Below are 21,765 nucleotides of genomic sequence, written 5' to 3' on the forward strand. Positions count from 1 at the left end.
ACATAGTTTTATACGTTTAATTATTTAAATTAATTATAAAAGCTATATAAATGCTATAATAACTGCACATTATGGATCATTTGTTAAGCATTAGCAAACACTTCACTATTTGTAACATGTCACATGTCTTGTGACTATACCCTTAATTATGTAGAATAATAAGGCTTAATTGTTAGAATGGGTATATATATATATATATATATATATATATATATATATATATATATATATATATATATATATATATATATATATATATATATATATATATATATATATATATTCTAAATACATATATATTTCTGCTGTAAAGTTAGGGATTTTATTATGGGACTCTATGGAATTGACTATTTTGAACCCAGCCTCTAGCGGCCAGTCGAGGAATTGCAGTTTCAATCACTTCCGTACTGGGCTTCACAGGGAGGAGACTGAAGCTTGGAAAGATAAAGGTGAGCAAATCTTTTATTTTCCCTGCTCAAACTCTCATTCAGAATAATACAATTTTGAAGTGACTACTGCAGTGATTATTAGTAGTTGTTAACCTAACTGTTGACATGTAAAATTTGGTGTTAACTCATTTCATTAAATTGTAGTTAGCTATGTGACTACAGTTTGACAGTTCTTTCCAATAGTTTAGTTAATTCTACATATTTGAAAGTATCGTACAATAAGTAATAGGATTTGCCGTCCTGAACTGTCTATTCATCTGCACCTAACTTGTTAGCTGCATTATTATGTCTGAATGAATGTTCAGATGCGCTATAAAGGTCAATATGTATTACATAATATATTAGCGCATAATAAGGGACCGTCAGAAAATTGCACTCGCTGCATTAAAACGTTTGCATTGTTTAATTTTTATTTCCACGAGTAATCAGTTCACATAACATGCACAAATCATAATTATCCATGCACAAGTAACTTCAATCACATTATAAATGTGATTTTGTAAAAGGGAGTATTATAAACGGGACACGGTGAAGTTGGGTAAGTTGTAACACAATGTTTAAACATTTTTACACATGCTGGCATAACATAACATATTACATTTACTGCCAAATTAACACTATATTGAGGAAAAATGTGCCCAAAATATCACCTCTATGTTCATGCATCATGTTCCATTTTCCAGTTATCAGAATTTGAATTCATTGTTCAAATCGATCTATCTGGTTTTATATTGAGCTCAGGAATGGTCCAATGTCAGCCAATCAGGAAGCCCAATCAGATGAACTGCTGGCTCTGGCAAGCATATATGATGACGAAGAGTTTCGCAGGACAGAATCAAGTCAGAAGGGTGAGATCCATCTGTGCCTCGAGCTTCCTCCTGACTTCAGACTGCTGATCAATGGTGAGAGTTTATGCAAGAGTTGGTTTATTGGACAGTTGTCTAGAGCAGTGTTTCTCAGCTGGTGGGTCGCGACGAGAACATTTTTAGTGGGTCGCGGAGTGTGTGGTTAAAAAAACAACAAAAGTTTATTTTTTAAGTTATTTTGCTTATACCGGACTTTTATTTTGAAATGTGTGCGCAACAACCGTACAGTTTGACATGTGAAATTTAATTTAATTATTGCAAGAAAAAAATGTTCAAGCGCAAGTACGAAAAAGACTTAAAGCCTCAGTGTCAAATGTAGTGAGGTGCTCTCATAAGAGAGCATGAAACCTTCTAAATTAAAACATTTAGAAACCATAAAACATGTTTTTTTAACAGTTTATTATTAACAGTATTTGTCGATTTTACTTTTTGTTAAATTACAGCAATAAAATATTGTTTATATGTAAGTCTTGGTGAATTTCTTGTATCTGTCACTACTTGTTTATGTTAACAAATAAATGCAAATGAAGTATAATTCCTAAAATTGTATTATAGTTCCTAAAAATTTGGGTCGCGGCTTGATGACCACACTGTAAAAAAAATAAATCGTAAAAAAAAGGTCAAATGACTGGCAGCTACGGCTAACAAAAACCACAAAATTACGGTAAAATTTCTTTGTTTAAATAAAGTGCAAAAACTAATAAATCTACAGATATTTTCATTAAAATATTTACAGAAAAACACTGTTATTTTACAGACTTTTCCTAGATTCCAAGTCATTTGACCTTTTTTTTACGATTTTTATTTTTTTTTACAGAGCAAGTATTTACAATTTATTTTAATTTTACGTAATTTTAAATGTACTTAAAAAACAGGAAAAAACACTAAATAATGTCAATTTTTTTGTAAAAAACTGACAAATTGCTGTCATTTGTCATTACTTATATAGTACATAAAATAGCAGTCAAGCCATTAATTTACAGATAATGTTTGTAATTTTTACGAACTTTTAAATATAAATTAAAATAACAGAAAAATTACTGTATAAATAATACTGTAATTTCCCTGTATAAAAAACAAAATTGTCAGTAATTTGTCTTTAATAATAAAGTACCTAAAATGAAAGTCAAACGGTTAATTTAGAGAGATTGGTTGTCATTTTACTAAGTTTTGAATATAATGTGAAATGACAAAAAAACGACTGTAAAAAATTTAAGGATATTTTCTGTAAAATTAGTTTTTTTTTCTTACAGTACATGTAAAAATGATGGTCCCATGGCCAAACCAGTTGAGAACCCCTGGTCTAGAGTGCTTGAGCTCCAGCTGGATTCTCTCTGTGCCTGCTATAAACTATGTTGTACTTTGAACTGTGGTACTATTAGTGACACCAAAGGGAATGTATTGTACTGTATACTGTTAGCAACAAAAGTCATAATTTGACTGAAAATACAAATAGCAACTATTTAAAGATGTTTATTCTTGTTGTTTTTAAAACAACTACACTTTTAAACTTCTTTCATTTACAGTTCACCAAGTAAAGAGTTATCAATGAAAGGAGCTGTAACTGAACTTAATGTGCACAGGAATGAACCTGACCCACTTTTCATGAGTTCATTTGAAGAAAGTTGCTAAAATGAACCATGAGCAAAATATCAATATCATTAGCCCTTTGCACATGAATTATGCATATTGAAACACAAATAATCTTGTTTTCACCTCAGAGTAAAACCGTAGTTTTGACTCATTAAATTAAGAATAGTAATGTCACTTACTCAACCCAAGCTCATTCTGGAAACGTAGCCCTGCGGACGTTTCTGGAGACCGCGATTTACGTGGCCGGAGGTATGTAAAGGCCGCGTTTGTTTTTTTTCGAGCGAACGCTGCGGGGCGGTGTGGCGCCGGTCCGCTCCTCCTCTTTGCGCTCGCCGGCCGACGGCTCGCCTCCGAGTGGAGGGCTTTCCTGATGCAATCAGTTTGTCCGCTTAGCTCACAGCGTTGCGTCGGCGGAGCGGAGGCCCTGGAGGAGGAGCCGGAGCCGGCCGCGGTGGACGACGACTGGGATCGAGTCTGGGGAACAGCAGGTTCCGGAAATCAGGTAAGACGAAAAACGGAATCCAAAAAATAAGGGCGAGAATGCGGCGGGATCCGAAAACGCGGTCGAAATCGAAGACGAGGGCTTTTGCTTTTTTTTTTCGATCTGGCGGCTTTTCGCACGAGAACGGCGCAGGCGCGAATGCCACGCGCTCCCGAGAGGCGCCCGAGACGCGAAAAAGCGCCCACAGCGGCCTCTCGCTGATCCGCGAAAACAAAAAAACGCTTGAATACGTACCTCCCGGGACGTAAATTGCGGTCCGCAGAAACGTCCGCGGGGCTACGTTTCCACAATGAGCCCGGGTTGCACTTACTTCACAGACAAAATAAACTTACACAGAATTCAGATAGAAGTGCTTTAATTATTACTTGTATTATGCATTAAGTATTTTTTAAAATCAATTGCTAAAAACTTTTAGCAAAAAAAAACTTAAAAAAAAAACTTTGGTCACACTTTACAATAAGGTTCATTAGTTAATGTTAATTAATGCATATACTAACATGAACAAACAATGAACAATACATTTACTACAGCATTTGTTCATGTTAGTTAACATTAGTAAATGAAAATACAGTTGTTCATTGTTAGTTCATGTTAACTCATGGTGCATTAACTAATGTTAACAAGCACGTACTTGGATGTTAATAATACATCAGTAAATGTTCAATTATAATTAATAAATGCTGTACATGTGTTGTTCATGATTAGTTCATGTTAGTAAATGCATTAACTAATAAACCTTATTGTAAAGTGTCACCAAAACTTTTTTATGTAATTATGAAGATCTGTTGCATGTCCTCTGCAGAGTCTTCTACACAGTATGTTTTTCTGCATATGTTTCATAGGGCAGACACGTGTAGAGGTTGATGTTTCCTTTTTGCCGCCCTTGGTTCTGAGTTTTGAACTACCCACAGACTATCCTTCATCATCTGCTCCAGTCTTTACTCTGAGCTCCATTTGGCTATCGAGAGTCCAGGTTTGTCATTTCAGCATTTTAAATTATTGAAATAGTTTTATTTTAAAGAACATTAGAGCTGTTTTTTTAGACTTTAGTTTTGATTTGGAGGGATTACCCAATTGGTTGGCAATATAGTATACAATACACACTAAAGTTAAAAGAAACCATTAGAAGTCTCGTATAACATCTTGTAGTTTTGATATAATGACACAACCATTTAGATTATCTATTCTCGATTAATACATTGTTTAATGTGTAAATAGATCACAACACTTTGCAAGAGACTGGATGAACTTTGGGAAGAGAACAGGGGCAGTGTGGTTCTTTTTACCTGGATCCAGTTCCTAAAGGAAGAGACTCTGCAGTTTCTGAACATCCAGTCTCCACTTGAGATCCAAACCAACGGTGTCCAGCCTCAGTGTGAATCTGCTGAGAGCCAAGCAGCAGCTGCTGCTGTAGAAGAGCTGGACCAGCGAGTAGTTCAAGTAGCTGATCCTCACAGTGATTTATTAACCCAGCTGCTGGATTTTAATGAAGCTCAGAAGAAGAAGGTCTTTGAGGCCACAGTTTTTACCTGTGGAATTTGCTTTTCTGAGAACCTGGGCTCTAAATGTGTGCTCTTCAAAGAGTGTCAGCATGTGTACTGCAAGACCTGCGTTAAGGAGTACTTTGAGGTCCAGATTAAAGATGGCAAAGTCCAGTTTCTCTCCTGTCCTGAGGCAGAATGCACCTCCCTGGCTACTCCTGCACAGGTACTTTTTCTTCTGTTTATCCACTGTCCTGCAGAGTTCAGCTCCAACAAAATGTAAACATAATTGAAGCAGCTTATCAGGCTTTTCAGTATAATTTGATAGCAAACACGTGCATGTGTGCTGAAGCAGGTTGGAAATATACTTTGCAGGACAGTGGGTCCCAATGAGCAGGGTTAAAGACCACTGCCTTAGCTGTTTGGACAGAAGTCTAGGTAACACCACTGCACTTCTACAACAGGTGAAACTTCTCGTGAGCCAAGAAGATTTTGCCCGCTATGATCGGCTCCTCCTGCAGTGGAGTCTGAACCTAATGACTGATGTTGTTTATTGCCCTCGTGTGAGTTGTTGCATGGCTGTGATGCTCGAACCTGACCGGACCGTGGGCATCTGCCCTTCATGCCGATTTGTTTTCTGCACCACCTGCAATCGAACATACCATGGCCTCTCCATCTGCAAAGAAAGTAAGAACAAAACATAATGTCCTTTCATCCATGTTTGTATGTGTACAGGCCATCCGACACACACTGATACATTACAGGGCCACTCAACACTCCTCTATAGAGATGAACACCCTGTTCATTCTCCTCTCTGCTGGTTTATTGAACAGTAATTGTCAAAATCAAAATAGCAACGCACCAGCAATGCGCCTCAACACGCCTCCTTTTTTAGACCAGAAAACATATGGGTGCACATATAGGGCTCTATTTTGATGGTCCATGCGCAAAACGCAAAGCGCAGGGCGCAAACGCTTTCAGGGCATGTCAGAATCCATACTTGCTTATTTACGGACGAGAAAATGTGCTTTGCGCCGTGGCGCATGGTCTAAAAGGGTTGAGTTTATTTTCTTAATGAGTTATAGGTGTGTTTTGAGAATAAACCAATCAGACTCTCATCTCCCATTTCCTTTAAGAGCCAGCTGCGTCACTCCATAAGCGCATTTGCTATTTACACGACGTAAAGTAAGTTCGCTTTTGCTCTCATGGATAGGGAAACCTTTACACACAGACATCAATTAGTCTAAAAATAATTAATTTCGTTTGTTAAGCGCAAAGATTCGTTTCAAAACTATTTCTAAATTCAGTTCTAATTTCCAGCAACGAATAAATGAACAATAATAACGAAGTGTGCTCAAAATACTGAGTTATTTCCAAATACACCTGCCATGCCCCATATGGTCTAAAACCTGACAGGTGGGCAAATCTAAGCTTGTTTTTAATAAAACAAATATAAATATGGATATAATAAATAATACTGCTAATAATAATAACATTATACAAAAGCAAATTGTTATGAATGAACTGAAAAAGCCTCCAGAGATGAAGAAGACATAAAAGTAGTGATTTTTCATATTTATGTAGGCTAGAAAATAATATGTTTTGTAATATTTAATCCTTTATATTTATATCAGTATTTGTTTATATATAATATATATTATAGCCTATATATAGGCCTATCTTTGATATTAAATTTTTTTCAAATGTAAAGATATTTGCCTATTGCTCTGCATCTTGTGTGTAGGCTATTATGCAGTGTGTAAGCAAGGCGCAACTCTGCGCTCGACTTTAGACCGGGTTTGTTTTGGTCTAATGAAAAATCTATTATAGTTTCTCAAAATAGCAACACACCAGCAGTGCGCCTCAGAACGCCTTCCTTTTTAGACCAGAACGCCTATGGGCGCACATATGAGCGCTAATGCATTTGCTATTTAAAGAGCGTGGCACAACGCCTCAAAACGGCTCTTGCGCCAAGCTGAAACAAGCAAACAAGTATTGCGCCTCGCCTTGTGCCACATTGGGCGTATGATATAGGGCCCATAAGCGCAAATGCATTTGCTATTTAAACAGCATGGTGCAACACGTCAAAATGACTCTTGCGTCGAGCTGAAACTAGCAAACAACAAATGCGTCGCGCCTTTCGCTGCATTGCACAGTGTGTATGATAGAGCCCTAAGAATGATCGTCTAAATGAGCTATAATGAGCCAAGTTTAAAGCAATGGGCAATAGCAGAATGTCAAATATAACATTATAATACAGTTTTAGAAATACTTGTTTGCATATATATTTCAGCATGTTTTTTTAATCTTTGCAGTCGAGCTTCGTCGGTTGAAAGAAGCCCGAGAAAAAGAGCAGAAGTTAATTGAAGAAAAAGAAAGGATTGAATATGAAAAGCAACTGGAAGAGATAGAAATGGAGGACACTTCCAGCGATGACTGGTTGATTAAAAACTGTAAACGGTGCCCGGCATGTGGGACTAACATACAGGTCAGCGTCTACTAAAACAGAACTGACACAAGAGATTATTTTGATTATACCAATTTGGCCTATTATGCATTTAAGGACCTAAACCTGTTCATCTTTTTTAAATATTGATGCTTGTAATGCAGAACTCATTTTATTCACCTTGTTTTTTTTTGTTGTTTTGTTTTTCTTATAGAGAATAGGAGGTTGTAACAAGATGATCTGCTCTTGCTGTCGACAGTATTTCTGCTGGTACTGTCTTGCAGTTCTCAATGGAACTGACACCTACCTTCACTTCAAATCCCCATGCTTTAAGCAGACAAGTGCTTGATTAATATCTGTAGTAATGCACATCCTCGAGCGTGCATAGTCATGTGTTGTGCCACAAAATCCATGTCTGTGACTTTTATTTGGGTTTACTTGTTGATTTTTATGCATGTTCTTCCTATGTTTGCGTGGGTTTACATGTAGTAGGTGAATTGGGTAAGCTAAAATGGCCGTAGTGTATGTGTGCGAATGAGAATTATGGATGTTTTCCAGTGATGGGTTGCGGCTGGAAAGGCATCCGCTCCATAAAACCAAAAAGCATAGAATCACCAAGAGGCGACACCCTAGTGCAATTTGTAAAACGGCCACTAGATGGCGCGGCGGCCATTTTGGAATGAAAACTCCGATAGAGCAAAAGCAAATTATAAGTTTTTAAAATAAACTGTTAAAAGTGCTGATGATTGTGATTGTAAGTGCTGTATTGTCGTCTTTCAGGTTGTATCTCAGCTTTATTGCGTTTTTAAAATAAATTAATAAAAAACAAAGCAGCTGCTTGCCATCACGACAACAATTAGATCCAATGGACAGCCGATCACTTTTACTCCCAAATGGCAGAATCCGGGCCTGTTGCTGGGCGATGCTGTTGCAATGGAACAGCATATGCATTGGTAAAGCATATGCTGGATAAGTTAACGGTTCATTCCGCTGTGGTGACCCCAGTTTAATAAAAGGACTAAGCTTAAAAGAGATTTTATATATATATATATATATATATATATATATATATATATATATATATATATATTAACCTTCCCCCAAATGCTGAAAAAACTTTATAGTTCCAAGGTACTGATGATAAATGGGTTTAAAGTTGCATACATTTAGAATTTTTTCTTTTTTCCACATCTCTTTCTCTTTCTTTCTTTCTTAATCGTCCTTTCTCTTTCCTTTTTTCCCCTCACCATTTACAGCAAACACTGTGCCATTGTTCAATGACAATGATCATTTTATTTACCTGTCAGAGTATGTTTGTGGCGAAATTTGATTGGTTGCTCCCATATATGTACTGACCAATGACATTTCAATTTAATTGACAAATGAAAACGAGAAGAAATCGGCTACATGACAAAATAAAGCTATTGGCAAATAGAGAGGGATAAGTCTTTGCCAAATGATATTTAAAATGGGCATTTAATTTATTATTATTAATAATAATATATAGGCCTATTAATATTAAAACATTAATTAAATAAAATGTTTCAAATGTGCATATTTATTTATACATACTATTGTATACAGTTGAAGTCAGAATTATTAGCCCCCTTTAAATTTTTTTCTTTTTTAAATATTTTCTAAATGATGTTTAACAGAGCAAGAAAAATTTTACAGTATGTCTGATAATATTTTTTCTTCTGGAGAAAGTCTTATTTGTTTTATTTCAGCTAGATTAAAAGCAGTTTTCAATTTTTTAAACACAATTTTAGGGACAAAATTATTAGCTTCTTTAAGCTGTATTTTTTCTCAATAATCTACAGAACATCGTTATACAATAACTTGCCTAATTACCCTAACCTGCCTAGTTCACCTAATTAACCTAGTTAAGCCTTTAAATGTCACTTTAAGCTGTATAGAAGTGTCTTAAAAAATATCTAGTCAAATGTTATGAACAGTTATCATGGCAAAGATAAAATAAATCAGTTATGAGAGATGAGTTATTTAAACTATTATGTTTAGAAATGTGTTTTAAAAAATTGCTCTACGGTAAACAGAAATTAGGGAAAAAATGAACAAACGGTCTAAAAATTCAGGGGGGCTAATAATTCTGACTTCAACTGTATATTTATATTTAAATGTATTGTTTGATAAAATGACAATTTTATGTCTATTTGTCCATTTAGAGTGGATTTAATATTAATGTACATTTTTATTATTTGATGAATCAACATTTTAAAACATGAATAACTGTTATATAACTGTTTATTAACCTATGCATCTAAATATATTTTAAATGTGCTGTTGTATTGCTTTGTTAAATGACATTTAGAAACAAATTATATACATTAAATGTCTTTTATTTGTCCATTTAAAATGTGATTTATTTGTATACATTTTTATGTTTCAACTATTAAATTAATCATTTGAATCTTCGTTTTATTTTTAAGTGGCACTCATGATTCTCCATAGTAAATACTTTATTTTGTGTAAAGTTATGGGTTTTATTATGGTGGAGTTTCTTTTGAAATCAGCCTCTAGCGGCCAGTCGAGGAATTGCAGTTTCAGTCACTTCCTTATTGGCTTCACTGGGGATACCGGCAGGAGACTGACGCCTGGGAAGAGCAAGGTGAGCAAATCTTTAAATTTTCCTGGCCGAATGCTAATTCAGAATAATAAAAGTTTGAAGTGAACACTTCAGTTATTATTTAGCATGGTTGGTAACATATTTGTTGACATGTATGTGTTAACGCCTTTCATTTAAAGTTATTATGTAGTTGGTTGGCTATTTGTTATAGTTATAAAGTCTTCATACTTGACAACATGTTGTATTAGGATATGGTCCCCTGAACAGTCCATTAATGTTTGTCTTAACACCAAACTTGTTGTTAGCTGCATTTTGCTGTCTTTGTTTGAATGTTCAGATGCGCTGTAATGGTCAGTGTGTATTACATAATATATTCGCGCATGATAAGGGACCGTCGGAAAATTCCACTCATTGCGTTAAAACGTCGGGAATGGCTAATTTTTATTTAGACTTGTAATAATCAGTGCAAATAACTTGAACAAATCACATTCAGACATATATTATTAATAACAATTAAAAGTCACAATAAATGTTTTAGAAAGGACACAAAGTAATTATTGATTTACATAGCCTGTGTATATTTGTCAGTACTTCTATTATGTTAAATTAATGCAAGGGTGTAACACATTGTTTAAACATTTCTACACATGCTAGCATAATAAAAACCGTCCCGGTGTGTACAAGCCTTAAACATTTACTCAAGGGAAAGTAAAAGTACACATCCTTAAAACTACTTAGTAAATTACAGTAGTTTGAGTATTTGTAATTTGTTACTTTACACCGCTGTGCATATCTAGAACCCTTCGTGGATTCATTCTATTGTTAAGTGTGACGTCACGCGAAGCGGCTTCCAGGTCCAAACGCTCTATACAATTAATATTAATATTAATTGGAAAGCTACCTGGTCAATACCCTTTAAATTTTGCCTTTTAAATAAGGTTAAAGAAGTGCACTTTAAAATACTACACAAAATGTATCCTTGCAAAGCAACTTTATCTAAATTCATGGATATTAAGAGTACTTGCACATTTTGTAATATACATGAGGAAGACTTATATCATCTTTTCTATAACTGTGATGCCTCTCTTAAATTTTGGAATGATGTTAGTGACGTGTTATTTGGGCAAAGAAATGTTAATTACAGGCTATCTTTAAAAGATGTTATTTGCACTTTTTCACACACAAAAAGAACATTCGAGTATGTTGTTAACGTCTACATTTTACAAGGTAAATATTTTATACATAAACAGAAATTTGCGAAGTGTATACCAAAATGTAATATTATTTTATTAGAAATGAAAAATCTGAAAAAGTCTCTAATGCAAATTAAAAACAAAAAGAATGATTTGATGTTAGATTTCATGAAGGAATTTTTTTTCTAGTTCTGATCCCCCGCTGTAGTCGATGATTGTATCCTAAGTTATTATTTTAGTTTATATGTATAGAAGTATTTTGTAATATTTTTATTTTTTTATCTTAATTATTAATTTTTTTTTTTTGCAATTTTTTATAATTTTTTTTCTCCTGTTATGTTTTTGCTTCATTATCATTTCTGGTTGTTGTTGTTGTAACTATAGTAATGTTTATGGATATAGCATATATCTGAATCATTGTATTATTACTTTATGTATTGTTTCAAAACTATAATAAAAAAAAAATAAAAAAAGCGCTCTATTCAACTGAATGGGGAGACTCATGAAATGGTAAAATAAACGTTTACAAAGCGATTTAATACTTAAGAAAATCACGATCGCAATATATATGTCCATGCCTAATATCTGATGGCCAGAAAGTGATTATTTTTTTATAAATTGTTAAATTTTTGGTATTTGTTATGCAGCAAGCCCAGAGATTGTTGTGTACACTATGATTTTATATAAAATTAACTTTAATGTGTGATAGGAATAAAACGTGATCATAAACGAATGATTTCTCCACTCAAATGAATGGCGGCTTGAACCCGGAAACAGTATTACATACGTCACCAACACGTCACCACTTAACAAGCGGATACAAAGTAAGAAAGTCAAAAAGGGCTAGATGTGCTTCACACTACTCATTTTGAGTTAACATCAGTAAATTGAAACTTTTTTTTTAAATGTATTTTTTACTTTTCATAAAATGACTTTGTACCGACTACATATTTAGTTATATTTACTTTGCATTCAATTATACTTGTATTACAAATACATATTTTGATCGCAAACTTCAGTCTATATATCTGAACTGGCAGACATATATCTATCTTCCAGTTATCAGAATTTAAATTCATTGTTAAAATTGTCAGCATATGCTCTTACTGTATATTGAGCTCAGGAATGGTCCAATGTCAGACAATCAGGAAGCCCAATCAGATGAACTGCTGGCTCTGGCAAGCATATACGATGAAGAAGAGTTTCACAGGACAGAATCAAGTCAGAAGGGTGAGATCCATCTGTGCCTCGAGCTTCCTCCTGACTTCAGACTGCTGATAAAGGGTAAGAGTTTATGCAAGAGTTGGTTTATTGGACAGTTGTCTAGAGTGCTCGAGCTCCAGCTGGAGTCTCTCTTTGTCTGCTATGAACTATGTTGTACTTGAAACTGTATTGTACTTTAAATTGTGATGCCATTATTCAAAATGATAAATATCATTAGAAGTAACATGAATTATTTGTATTAAACTAAAAATGGTGTTTTTACCATGCAGTTAAGCCTATATGGTGAAATTCTTTAAGGTAAATTCGAAATTGTGATAGAAATGTCACTTCATGAACAAAACAAAATTACACCGCATCCAGTGCTGTACCTTTAACTTGCAGTGCACATTCAGGGTTTTATTTTTAATCACAATCAATTCGTAAAAAAATAGGTTGCATGTGCACTACATAGTCTTCATGAATATGTTTTTCTGCATATGTTTCATAGGGCAGACACGTGTAGAGGTGGATGTTTCCTATTTGCCGCCCTTGGTTCTGAGTTTTGAACTACCCACAGACTATCCTTCATCATCTGCTCCAGTCTTTACTCTGAGCTCCATTTGGCTATCGAGAGTCCAGGTTTGTCATTTTTAGCATTTTGAATGATCAGATGTTTTTACATTATCACCATACTTGGTCATGCCATGACATTCTATTCCGTTTTATTGATTTCCTTGAATTCACTGAGTTCCTGAGAGCAAATCATTCCATCAAAAATGTTTGTAGAAGCTTTTGCATGCCTAGGTTTTATACTCTAGTGACCATAGAAGGGCTTAAAACACCTGAATTTAGTGACTTAAAGGAGTGCCCCAAACTTTTGGCAATATAGGTTTTAATACACATTAAGGGCTCTATTTTGACGGTCCATGCGCAGAGCGCAAAACGCAGGGCACAAATGCTTTCAGGGCGTGTCAGGACGCGTTTTTGCTAATTTAAGGACGGGAAATCTGCCTTGCGCCACGGCGCATGTTCTAAAAGGGTTGAGTTTATTTTCTTAATGAGTTATAGGGGTGTTTTGAGAATAAACCAATTAGAATCTTATCTCCCATTACCTTTAAGACCCAGCTGCGTCACGCCAAGAGCGCATTCGCCATTTACAGGACGCAAAGTAAGTCTAAGTGGAAAAAATGAGCATTTCACTAGCAAACAGTAAACAGTTAACAGTTTTTAACAGAAAACAGTTAAACAGAGCATCTACTGCGTGAGAATGAGAGATAATGGATCACTTTCACATTCGCTCTTGGATAGGGAAACCTTTACGCGCAGACATCAATTAGCCTATAAATAATTAATTTCGTTTGTTAAGCGCAAAGATTCGTTTCAAAACTATTTCTAAATTCAGTTCTAATTTCCAGCAAACGAATAAATGAACAATAATAACAAAGTGTGTTCAAAAACCTGAGTTCTATCCTAAAACACATGCTGTGCCCCATATGGTCTAAAACCTGACAGGTGGGCAAATCTAAGCTTGTTTTTAATAAAACAAACACAAATATGGATATAATAAATAATACTGCTAATAATATTAACATCATACAAAAGCAAATTGTTATGAATGAACTGAAAAAGCCTCCCGAGATGAAGAAGACATAAAAGCAGTGATTTTTCATGTTTCTGTAGGCTAGAAAATAATATGTTTTGTAATATTTTAATCCTTTATATTTATATTCTGTATCTATTCTTATAATATCCTATATATATCCTTACTATTTACATTTTTTCATATGTAAAGATATTTGCCTATTGCTCTCTTGTGTGTATTAAGCAGTGTGTAAGCGAGGCGCGACTCTGCACCGGAGTTTAGACCGGGTTAGATTTGGTCTAATGAAAAATCTATTACAGTTTCTTAAAATAGCAACGCGCCAGCGGTCCGCCTCAGAACGCCTTCCTTTTTAGACCAGAACGCCTATGAGCGCACAAATGAGCGCTAATGCATTTGCTATTTAAACAGCGTAGCGCAACGCCTCAAAACCACTCTTGCGCCAAGCTGAAACTACCAAAAGACTATTGCGCCGCGCCTTGCGCCACACTGCGCCGGGTGTATGATAGGGCCCAATATCTAAAGCACAATGTCACATCTTATATAATTTTAACGATTATTCTGTCTTTTTGGACATTATATTGACATAATGATAATTACACAACCATTCAGATGACCTCTGCTCAGTTAATATATTGTTTATTGTATAAATAGATCGCAACACTTTGCAAGAGACTGGATGAACTTTGGGAAGAGAACAGGGGCAGTGTGGTTCTTTTTACCTGGATCCAGTTCCTAAAGGAAGAGACTCTGCAGTTTCTGAACATCCAGTCTCCACTTGAGATCCAAACCAATGGTGTCCAGCCTCAGTGTGAATCTGCTGAGAGCCAAGCAGCAGCTGCTGCTGTAGAAGAGCTGGACCAGCGAGCAGTTCAAGTAGCTGATCCTCACAGTGATATATTAACCCAGCTGCTGGATTTTAATGAAGCTCAGAAGAAGAAGGTGTTTGAGGCCACAGTTTTTAGCTGTAAAATTTGTTTTTCTGAGAACCTGGGCTCCAAATGTGTGCTCTTCAAAGAGTGTCAGCATGTGTACTGCAAGACCTGCGTGGAGGAGTACTTCAAGATCCTGATTAAAAATGGTGAAGTGCAGTTTCTTTCCTGTCCTGAGCCAGAGTGCACCTCCCTGGCTACTCCTGCACAGGTACTTTTTTGTTTGTGTTTGTGCCATTGTAAAACCTGGAGACCCGCCAGTGGCGTAGCGGACAGGCCCGCGGGGGGGCCCTGCGGTATTAGGGGGCCCTGCGTCGTTGCGATTTTCAATAATTGAAAATCTGGCAATCGCAATAATCAAACCCCTGGGAACAACTGTGGTCGGAACCAAAGTTCACAGGTCTGTGTTCTCTGAACTCCTTTCAAACGGTGGACTACTTCATTCTGATTGCTTGCTGCCAAACCGCGTCATAGCTCATTACCATAAAGTTGACTTGATTTCAAGTCCTCCTCGACGCCCACACCGGAAAAGACCCGCCACGCTGCTCATCGCCACCGGTTCTCATTGAAAATGAATGACTTCCGGCTACTTTGACGCTCTCGCCGCTTGTTTGTGAACGCTACCCCACGTCGTCGCTCCACCCCGCCCCCCTTTCCCGCTCCTTAGTTTGTGAAGGCTTCCCCGCAATGTCACTCCACTTCCCGCTCCTCAATTTATGATCGCTCCCTTGCGTCGTCGCTCCACCGACTCTCCCCGTCCCCTCAGTTTGTGATCTCTCCACCCCCCCCTTTCATCAGGGGGCCCCCTCAGTGATCCCTGCAGGGGGGCCCCCACATTTTGCGCTACGCCACTGAGACCCACTATCCTGCAGAGTTCAACTCCAACTGTAATTAAACATACCTGAAGCAGGTTGTAAATAATCTTTGCAGGACAGTGGGTCCCAAGAAATAGGGTTACAGAGCTGCCTTAGCTGTTTGAACAAAAGTTTAACTAACACCACTGCACTTCTACAACAGGTGAAACTTCTCGTGAGTGAAGAAGATTTTGCCCGCTATGATCGGCTCCTCCTGCAGTGGAGTCTGAACCTAATGACTGATGTTGTTTATTGCCCTCGTGTGACTTGTTGCATGGCTGTGATGCTCGAGTCTGACCGGACCGTGGGCATCTGCCCCTCATGCCAATTCGTTTTCTGCACCACCTGCAAACGAACATACCATGGCCTCTCCATCTGCAAAGAAAGTAAGATCACACTGAAATGTCCTTTTATCCATGTTTGTGTGTGTGTGTGCAAATGGCTTTTGTTAAGATATGGTTAAGTGCTTCTTGAAAGTCTTTAACTTCAACAAGCAGTTTGGTTTAAGGCTCATTTAAGACTCATTTGATTAGTCTCTGGCTCCAAACCAGCACGCAAACTGCCTTGGTGCTAACAATTATGTGCTTGCATACACAGTCAGGTCTAACAAGAAAAGTTGGATTACATCAAAATTTGCTGAACAGTACTGAACTGTACCGCTCAGTGGAAACGAGAGTGAATCTGTGTCTCATTCAGCTCATCTGCAGTCTCCTTCAGATGTTTTATGTTGTAGTTTACAAAAATCTTAAGTCAAACCATTCTTTTTTTTTCGCTTAAAATTTCGACATCACACAGTCAAATCTAATCATTAGTTGAGTGAATTGTTACATCCTTAATTCAGTGATTGTGTCCCAATTCAGAAATGTTTTGCTCATACTGTATGTGACGGATCAGGGAAGGACAGCGAAGGCGGACTGATCCAAGGGCAATGCATGTTTCACATTGTCCACAGCCTAAGATTTTTACTGCTGGCACCATTGAAACCGGCATTTGTCATTGGCACCAGTGACTAAAGATTTGGCTATAGCAGCCTGACCATAAATATTGACCTGTGGAGCTCCCAAAGAAACAGTTTTGGTGGAAGCAGAAGAGTTGTGTCAGGATTTTGCCCCATGTTATTTTAGTTTTTTCCTTTTTCTGATTTGGGGTTGTATATTATATTATATTATATTATATTATATTATATTATATTATATTATATTATATTATATTATATTATATTATATTTTACAGTTGTAAAAATATACTTTTACATACAGTACATGTTTCAGCATGTTTTTTAATCTTCTTTTGCAGTTCAGCTTCGCATGTTGAAAGAAGCCAGAGAAAAAGAGCAAGAGTTACTTGAAGAAAAAGAAAGGGTTGACTATGAAAAGCGGCTGGAAGAGATAGAAACGGAGGAGACTTTAAGTGAAGACTGGGTGACGAAAAACTGTAAACAGTGTCCGATCTGTCGCACTAACATAGAGGTCAGCATATACTATAACAGAATTGATAAAAGTTTAAATGCATGTTTTGGTTTTAAAGAGATCCCATTATGTTTTTAATCAGTCACACTTTATTTTTGATGGTCCGTTTATAGAATTTAAGTTACACTGCAACTAATTCTCATTAGATTATAGGTAGACTGGTTGGGGTTAGAGTTAAGATGAGTTGACATGTATTTGCAAAGGTTCTTATAGTCAGTTAAATGTCTGTTTAGCAGCAGTATCAACAGATATTCAGCAGTCTACTAATACCCAAATGGACCTTCAAAATAAAGGGTTACCTTTTAATCAAATGACTAACAAATCCAAAAACAGACAAGGGCAAATCATATGTAAAATGTCATATTTATGCATTTGCATAATAATGTTTATTGATTTAGTTGAGAAAATACATACAGAAACATGAGTAGTTTTAAGAAATAGTTCACCAAAAATATATTGTATTGTGTTTAAGAGAAGAAAGAAATTCATGAAAGTTTAGAACCACTAGAGTGTGAGGAAATATTGAGGAACTGTTCACTTTTGGGTGAACTATATCGTTTGTTTTCCTTATTTATATTTTTACCCTTTTTATCAACTAACTTAAAGGTGCAGTAGGTGATTGTCTTCAGAAATGTTTTTTGTTGTGCTGGTTAAAAGTCTCTTCACATTCCAATAGTAATGATTAAAGTAAATGATCTAAATGTGTTTATATGTATTTTTATATTCTGGGTAAGGCAGACGACTAAAAAATGTTCATCCAATTAATTATTGTTGGGCCGATAATTCCCATAAATCTGATAAGTAGCCCAAACTGTCTGTCAGCAAATGTAGATTTGTACAACTGCGTACCTGTTTATGCAGATCTGCCGTTTGCTTGTGCACGCACATTCACATGCACACAAGAGAGCGACAGCGGGAAAAACAAATGCTGAATCAAAACTTTTTAGAGTCCTGAATCAATATTGGAGTTACTTTTGAGCGCTAGAGGAAGGACGACACCATGGCTGAAGTATTTCTTTTAGACAGTTAATGTTCTGTTTTAAAACTATTTTAGTCACACAAAGCTGGTTGTTTTTTGCTAATGGGTTATATGCACAGAAGTGTTGTTCAGCCACTGAAATCCTCCGGCGATAGATTGATTTGACTATTTTTAGTTTTATAATGTTCCTTTTGCAGCATCGATAATGTAGATGTTTAATTAGTTTAACAACAAAACATCAGTAGAATTTGCTATTGCTTCTAGCCTGCTTTACTGAGCTAAAGTTGCTATTATATTCACATTGGTTCATTTTTGAACAATGATAGTCTGGGAAACACTCCCTATATTGTTCACCATACTGCTCTGAATATTCGCTCTGAAATAGCATGTAGGTATGGTTTAGTAATAAATGTGATTCCTGCACGCCGCCGGCCAACCACTAAGCATACAGTAGTTGCTTTATGACAAAGCGCATCAGAGAGTGAGACCAGCGATCCTTGCATGCATGAAATATTGCACATTATGACAAGTTTTGCTTGCTATACAACTTAAAACGTGTTAGATATGATACAGTTTTTCGTTCAGAATTATAGTATTATTGAAGTACTATAAAGTTTTCTAACTGGCAAATGATATGATAGTGCAACCCAGGCTCATTTTGAAAATGTGGTCCCATGGATGTTTCTGGAGATTGCTAAATATGTCCCGGGAGGTACGTATTTTTGTTGTTTTTGTTTTCGCAAATCCGCGAGAGGCCGCTGTGTGCGCTTTTCGCATCTCAAATGCCTCTCGCCTGTGCCATTCGCGCCCGCATTGTTCTCGCGTAAACCTACCAGAGGCCACTGTCGACCGACCGTATGTCTGACTGACTGGACGGCCGACCGGCCAATCGACTGAGACATCCTCCTCCTTCCCTAAAACAAACCAATTTTATCGATTGACCTGCCCACCCGGTCTTTCCCTAAACCCAACCGACAATTTACAAAAGCAGTCCAGAAAAAGAAAAGCCCTCGTCTGATTTTTACCACGTTGTCGGATATTAGCACATGCTCACCCTGTTGTTCACTTGTTCGTTTTATTTTTTGGATTCTGTTTTTGTCTTACCTGATTTCTGGAATCGCTCTTCCCCGGGCTCAAACCTAGTCTTCATGTTGAACTCCTCTCTGTGTCTCATGTTCGTCGCCATAAACGACGAGCCAACTGGACAAACTTGTTGCAGCGGGAAAGCCCTCCACACGGAGGTAAGCAGTCAGCTGGTTAGCGTGAAAAGGAACGGCTTCATACCGCCCCATAGCGTTCGCTTAAAAAAATTAAATGCAGCCATACGTAACTCTCGCAACATAATTTGCGTTCTCCGAAAACATACGCGGGACTATGTTTTCAAAATGAGCCTGTGTTGCAACCTTATAGTGGGTTGTTTGCTGTTTTTGCTATCTTTAAGGTGCATATTCGTGATTTCAGGAGTCATGGCTTTGGATGGGACGGATTGTGTTTCAAAAATATTATGCTAATGGTTAGCACTTTGGGAGATCACCTACCGCACATTTAAATGACTTTCAATAATAGTAATAATCCTAATTTTGATTCGGAGGAACTATAATAAAATTACATCCAGTTCCGGTCTCTCTAAACCTAATCTTTGATGTTTAATTGAATTGCTAATAATAAGGCTAATGCAGAACCCCTTCATTCACCTTTTGTTGTTTTTTAACAGAAATCGGATGGCTGTAATAAGATGACCTGCTTTTCATGCCATGCGTATTTCTGCTGGCTCTGTCTTGCAGTTCTCGGTGGAAAAGACCCCTACCTTCACTTCAGAGATTTAGAGTCTCCATGTTATAACCAGCAAGGTCCTTGATTATGCACAGAGCATAGTCATGTTATGAGAGAGAGAGTTTTATTCAATTCAAGTCATGTTTATTTATCTAGCACTTTTACTATGTAGATTGTGTCAAAGTAGCTTAACATAGAGTCCAGATTTCAGAGTTGAAGTTCAGTTCAGTTCATTTCAGTGTGGTTTAATTTTCACTGCTGAAAGTCCAAACACTAAAGAGCAAATCCATCAATGTGCAGCTCCACAAGTCCCAAACCAAGCAAGCCAGTGACGAGGAACATACTTCACCAATTGACGAAGTAAACGGAAAAAAACCTTGAGAGAAACCAGGCTCTGTTGGGCACCATTATTAATTTAGTTTAGTTTAGTTATGGTATTATTGGGGTCACACTTCACAATAAGATTCCATTGGTTCATTTTAGTTAATGTATTTATTAATATGAAATAAAAGTGTAATTTATCTTATGGAAGCTTATGGACCCTTTTCACATGTCAGGGTTTTCTCAGTAGCGGAAGTCGTCATACACAGAATGCAGTAATTGGGAGAGTATGTGATTTTATTTGATTTTTTAAAATCTTATTTGCTGAAATAATAAAAGATAAACTCCACGATGGGGTCATCAAGACCTTCATAAGAAAAAAAAATTGTGTGAGATTAATAATGACAGCCAAAAGAGAAAACAATGTCAAATTTATTGTCCTGTCCTCTGTTAGAAACACCTAACATAAGCGATAATGAGTTTTTTTTTTTGGTGAAAAAGTAATATAATACATACATAAATGCATTTAAATGTGCATACATTTATTTAAAAAATCTAAATATTAAAAAGATTCAAGGATTTAAGATGCTGATGACTGTTAAATGTATCATAACAGTCTTGTAAAAAGGGTAAATTGTAAGGTGTTTCCATTATTGTTTGTAACTCAAACCGATTGCTGTTTCTGGTTACTTTTAATTTGTGAATTATTATCAATGTTTTTCTCATTAAATCATCAAATTTAATTAATGTTTACGAACTAATTTTAAGTAGGACAAAGCATAAAATTTGTGTTTGTAGTTTTGAGCTGCTGTTTTGAGTCATTCCTAAGCGCATTCAGAATCAGCTTTTCAGCGTTTAATTTGAATTCTAATCATGTATTCTAATTTATGTTTATTATTATAAAATGTGATAAAGGGAAAGTATTGATTAAAAACTTAATTTTTAGTTGAGTGAATTGTCATAATTTAACATTTTTTACAATCAGATCTTTTATTTCTGCCTGCAATTGTTTATTTATTAGGTAGCCTATTTATTTAATTTATTAACCATTTTTGTAGATTTAGACAAATCTATATAGCACATTAGAGCTGGGTGCTAATTCACATGTCCTGATTCGATTTAATTCTGATCCTGATTCTTTCATTAAAAACAAAACAAAAAAACAAACAAAGAACTAAATTTAATTAAATTCTAGAAATATTTTAGCAACTTTTTGCCTAGATCGACCCGTAATGTACATTTTGACATGAAAATCTCTGATCTGCAGTACATTTTAAACGGGTAAATAAGATCCTGAACATAAACAAAGATCTGCATTACCTTAATAAATCTTTATCTTTAATCTAAATACAGTTAATATTTTCCACTAGTTTACCTCAGCAATCGGAAAAATAGAAACACATTAGAAAAGCTGTTAAAAGCACTTTATCACTTGCACTTTTTTAGTTCATGTACACCAAGTAGCATTCACATTTTACCTGTTTATTTATTCACTCTTAAGCAATCAGATGCATAAATCT

At 36.1% G+C, this 21,765-nt stretch overlaps 3 protein-coding genes across 5 annotated transcripts in view; all 3 read left to right on the plus strand.

The window, feature by feature from the left end:
* Positions 1 to 21,765, plus strand: part of rcbtb2 (regulator of chromosome condensation (RCC1) and BTB (POZ) domain containing protein 2) — an 824,162-nt gene that overhangs the window by 766,914 nt on the left and 35,483 nt on the right. The gene's annotated exons all lie outside the window — the stretch shown is intronic.
* Positions 389 to 8,167, plus strand: LOC100333926 (E3 ubiquitin-protein ligase RNF14-like). Its single transcript, XM_087283617.2, has 7 exons — positions 389 to 449; positions 1,191 to 1,351; positions 4,253 to 4,383; positions 4,629 to 5,117; positions 5,356 to 5,578; positions 7,207 to 7,379; positions 7,552 to 8,167. Exons 2-7 carry the CDS (start codon positions 1,201 to 1,203, stop codon positions 7,684 to 7,686), a joined length of 1,302 nt encoding a protein of 433 aa, XP_087139743.1. The 5' UTR covers positions 389 to 449; positions 1,191 to 1,200; the 3' UTR covers positions 7,687 to 8,167.
* Positions 9,916 to 21,195, plus strand: LOC558876 (E3 ubiquitin-protein ligase RNF14-like). Of its 3 annotated transcripts, none has more exons than XM_087283584.1 (7): positions 9,916 to 9,963; positions 12,233 to 12,398; positions 12,826 to 12,956; positions 14,572 to 15,060; positions 15,867 to 16,089; positions 17,000 to 17,172; positions 19,866 to 21,195. In XM_087283584.1, the coding sequence occupies exons 2-7, from the start codon at positions 12,248 to 12,250 to the stop codon at positions 20,007 to 20,009; spliced, it is 1,311 nt and encodes a 436-aa protein (XP_087139710.1). In that variant the 5' UTR covers positions 9,916 to 9,963; positions 12,233 to 12,247; the 3' UTR covers positions 20,010 to 21,195. The 3 variants fall into 3 exon arrangements, with proteins under 3 accessions (XP_087139710.1, XP_087139712.1, XP_087139711.1); XM_087283586.1 differs by having other exon boundaries at positions 12,238 to 12,398; XM_087283585.1 differs by lacking the exon at positions 19,866 to 21,195 and adding an exon at positions 17,326 to 17,452 and having other exon boundaries at positions 17,000 to 17,292.

The sequence above is a fragment of the Danio rerio genome, chromosome 15 (assembly GCF_052040795.2).
Source record: "Danio rerio strain M-AB ecotype USA chromosome 15, GRCz13ab, whole genome shotgun sequence".
Lineage (NCBI taxonomy): Eukaryota > Metazoa > Chordata > Actinopteri > Cypriniformes > Danionidae > Danio > Danio rerio.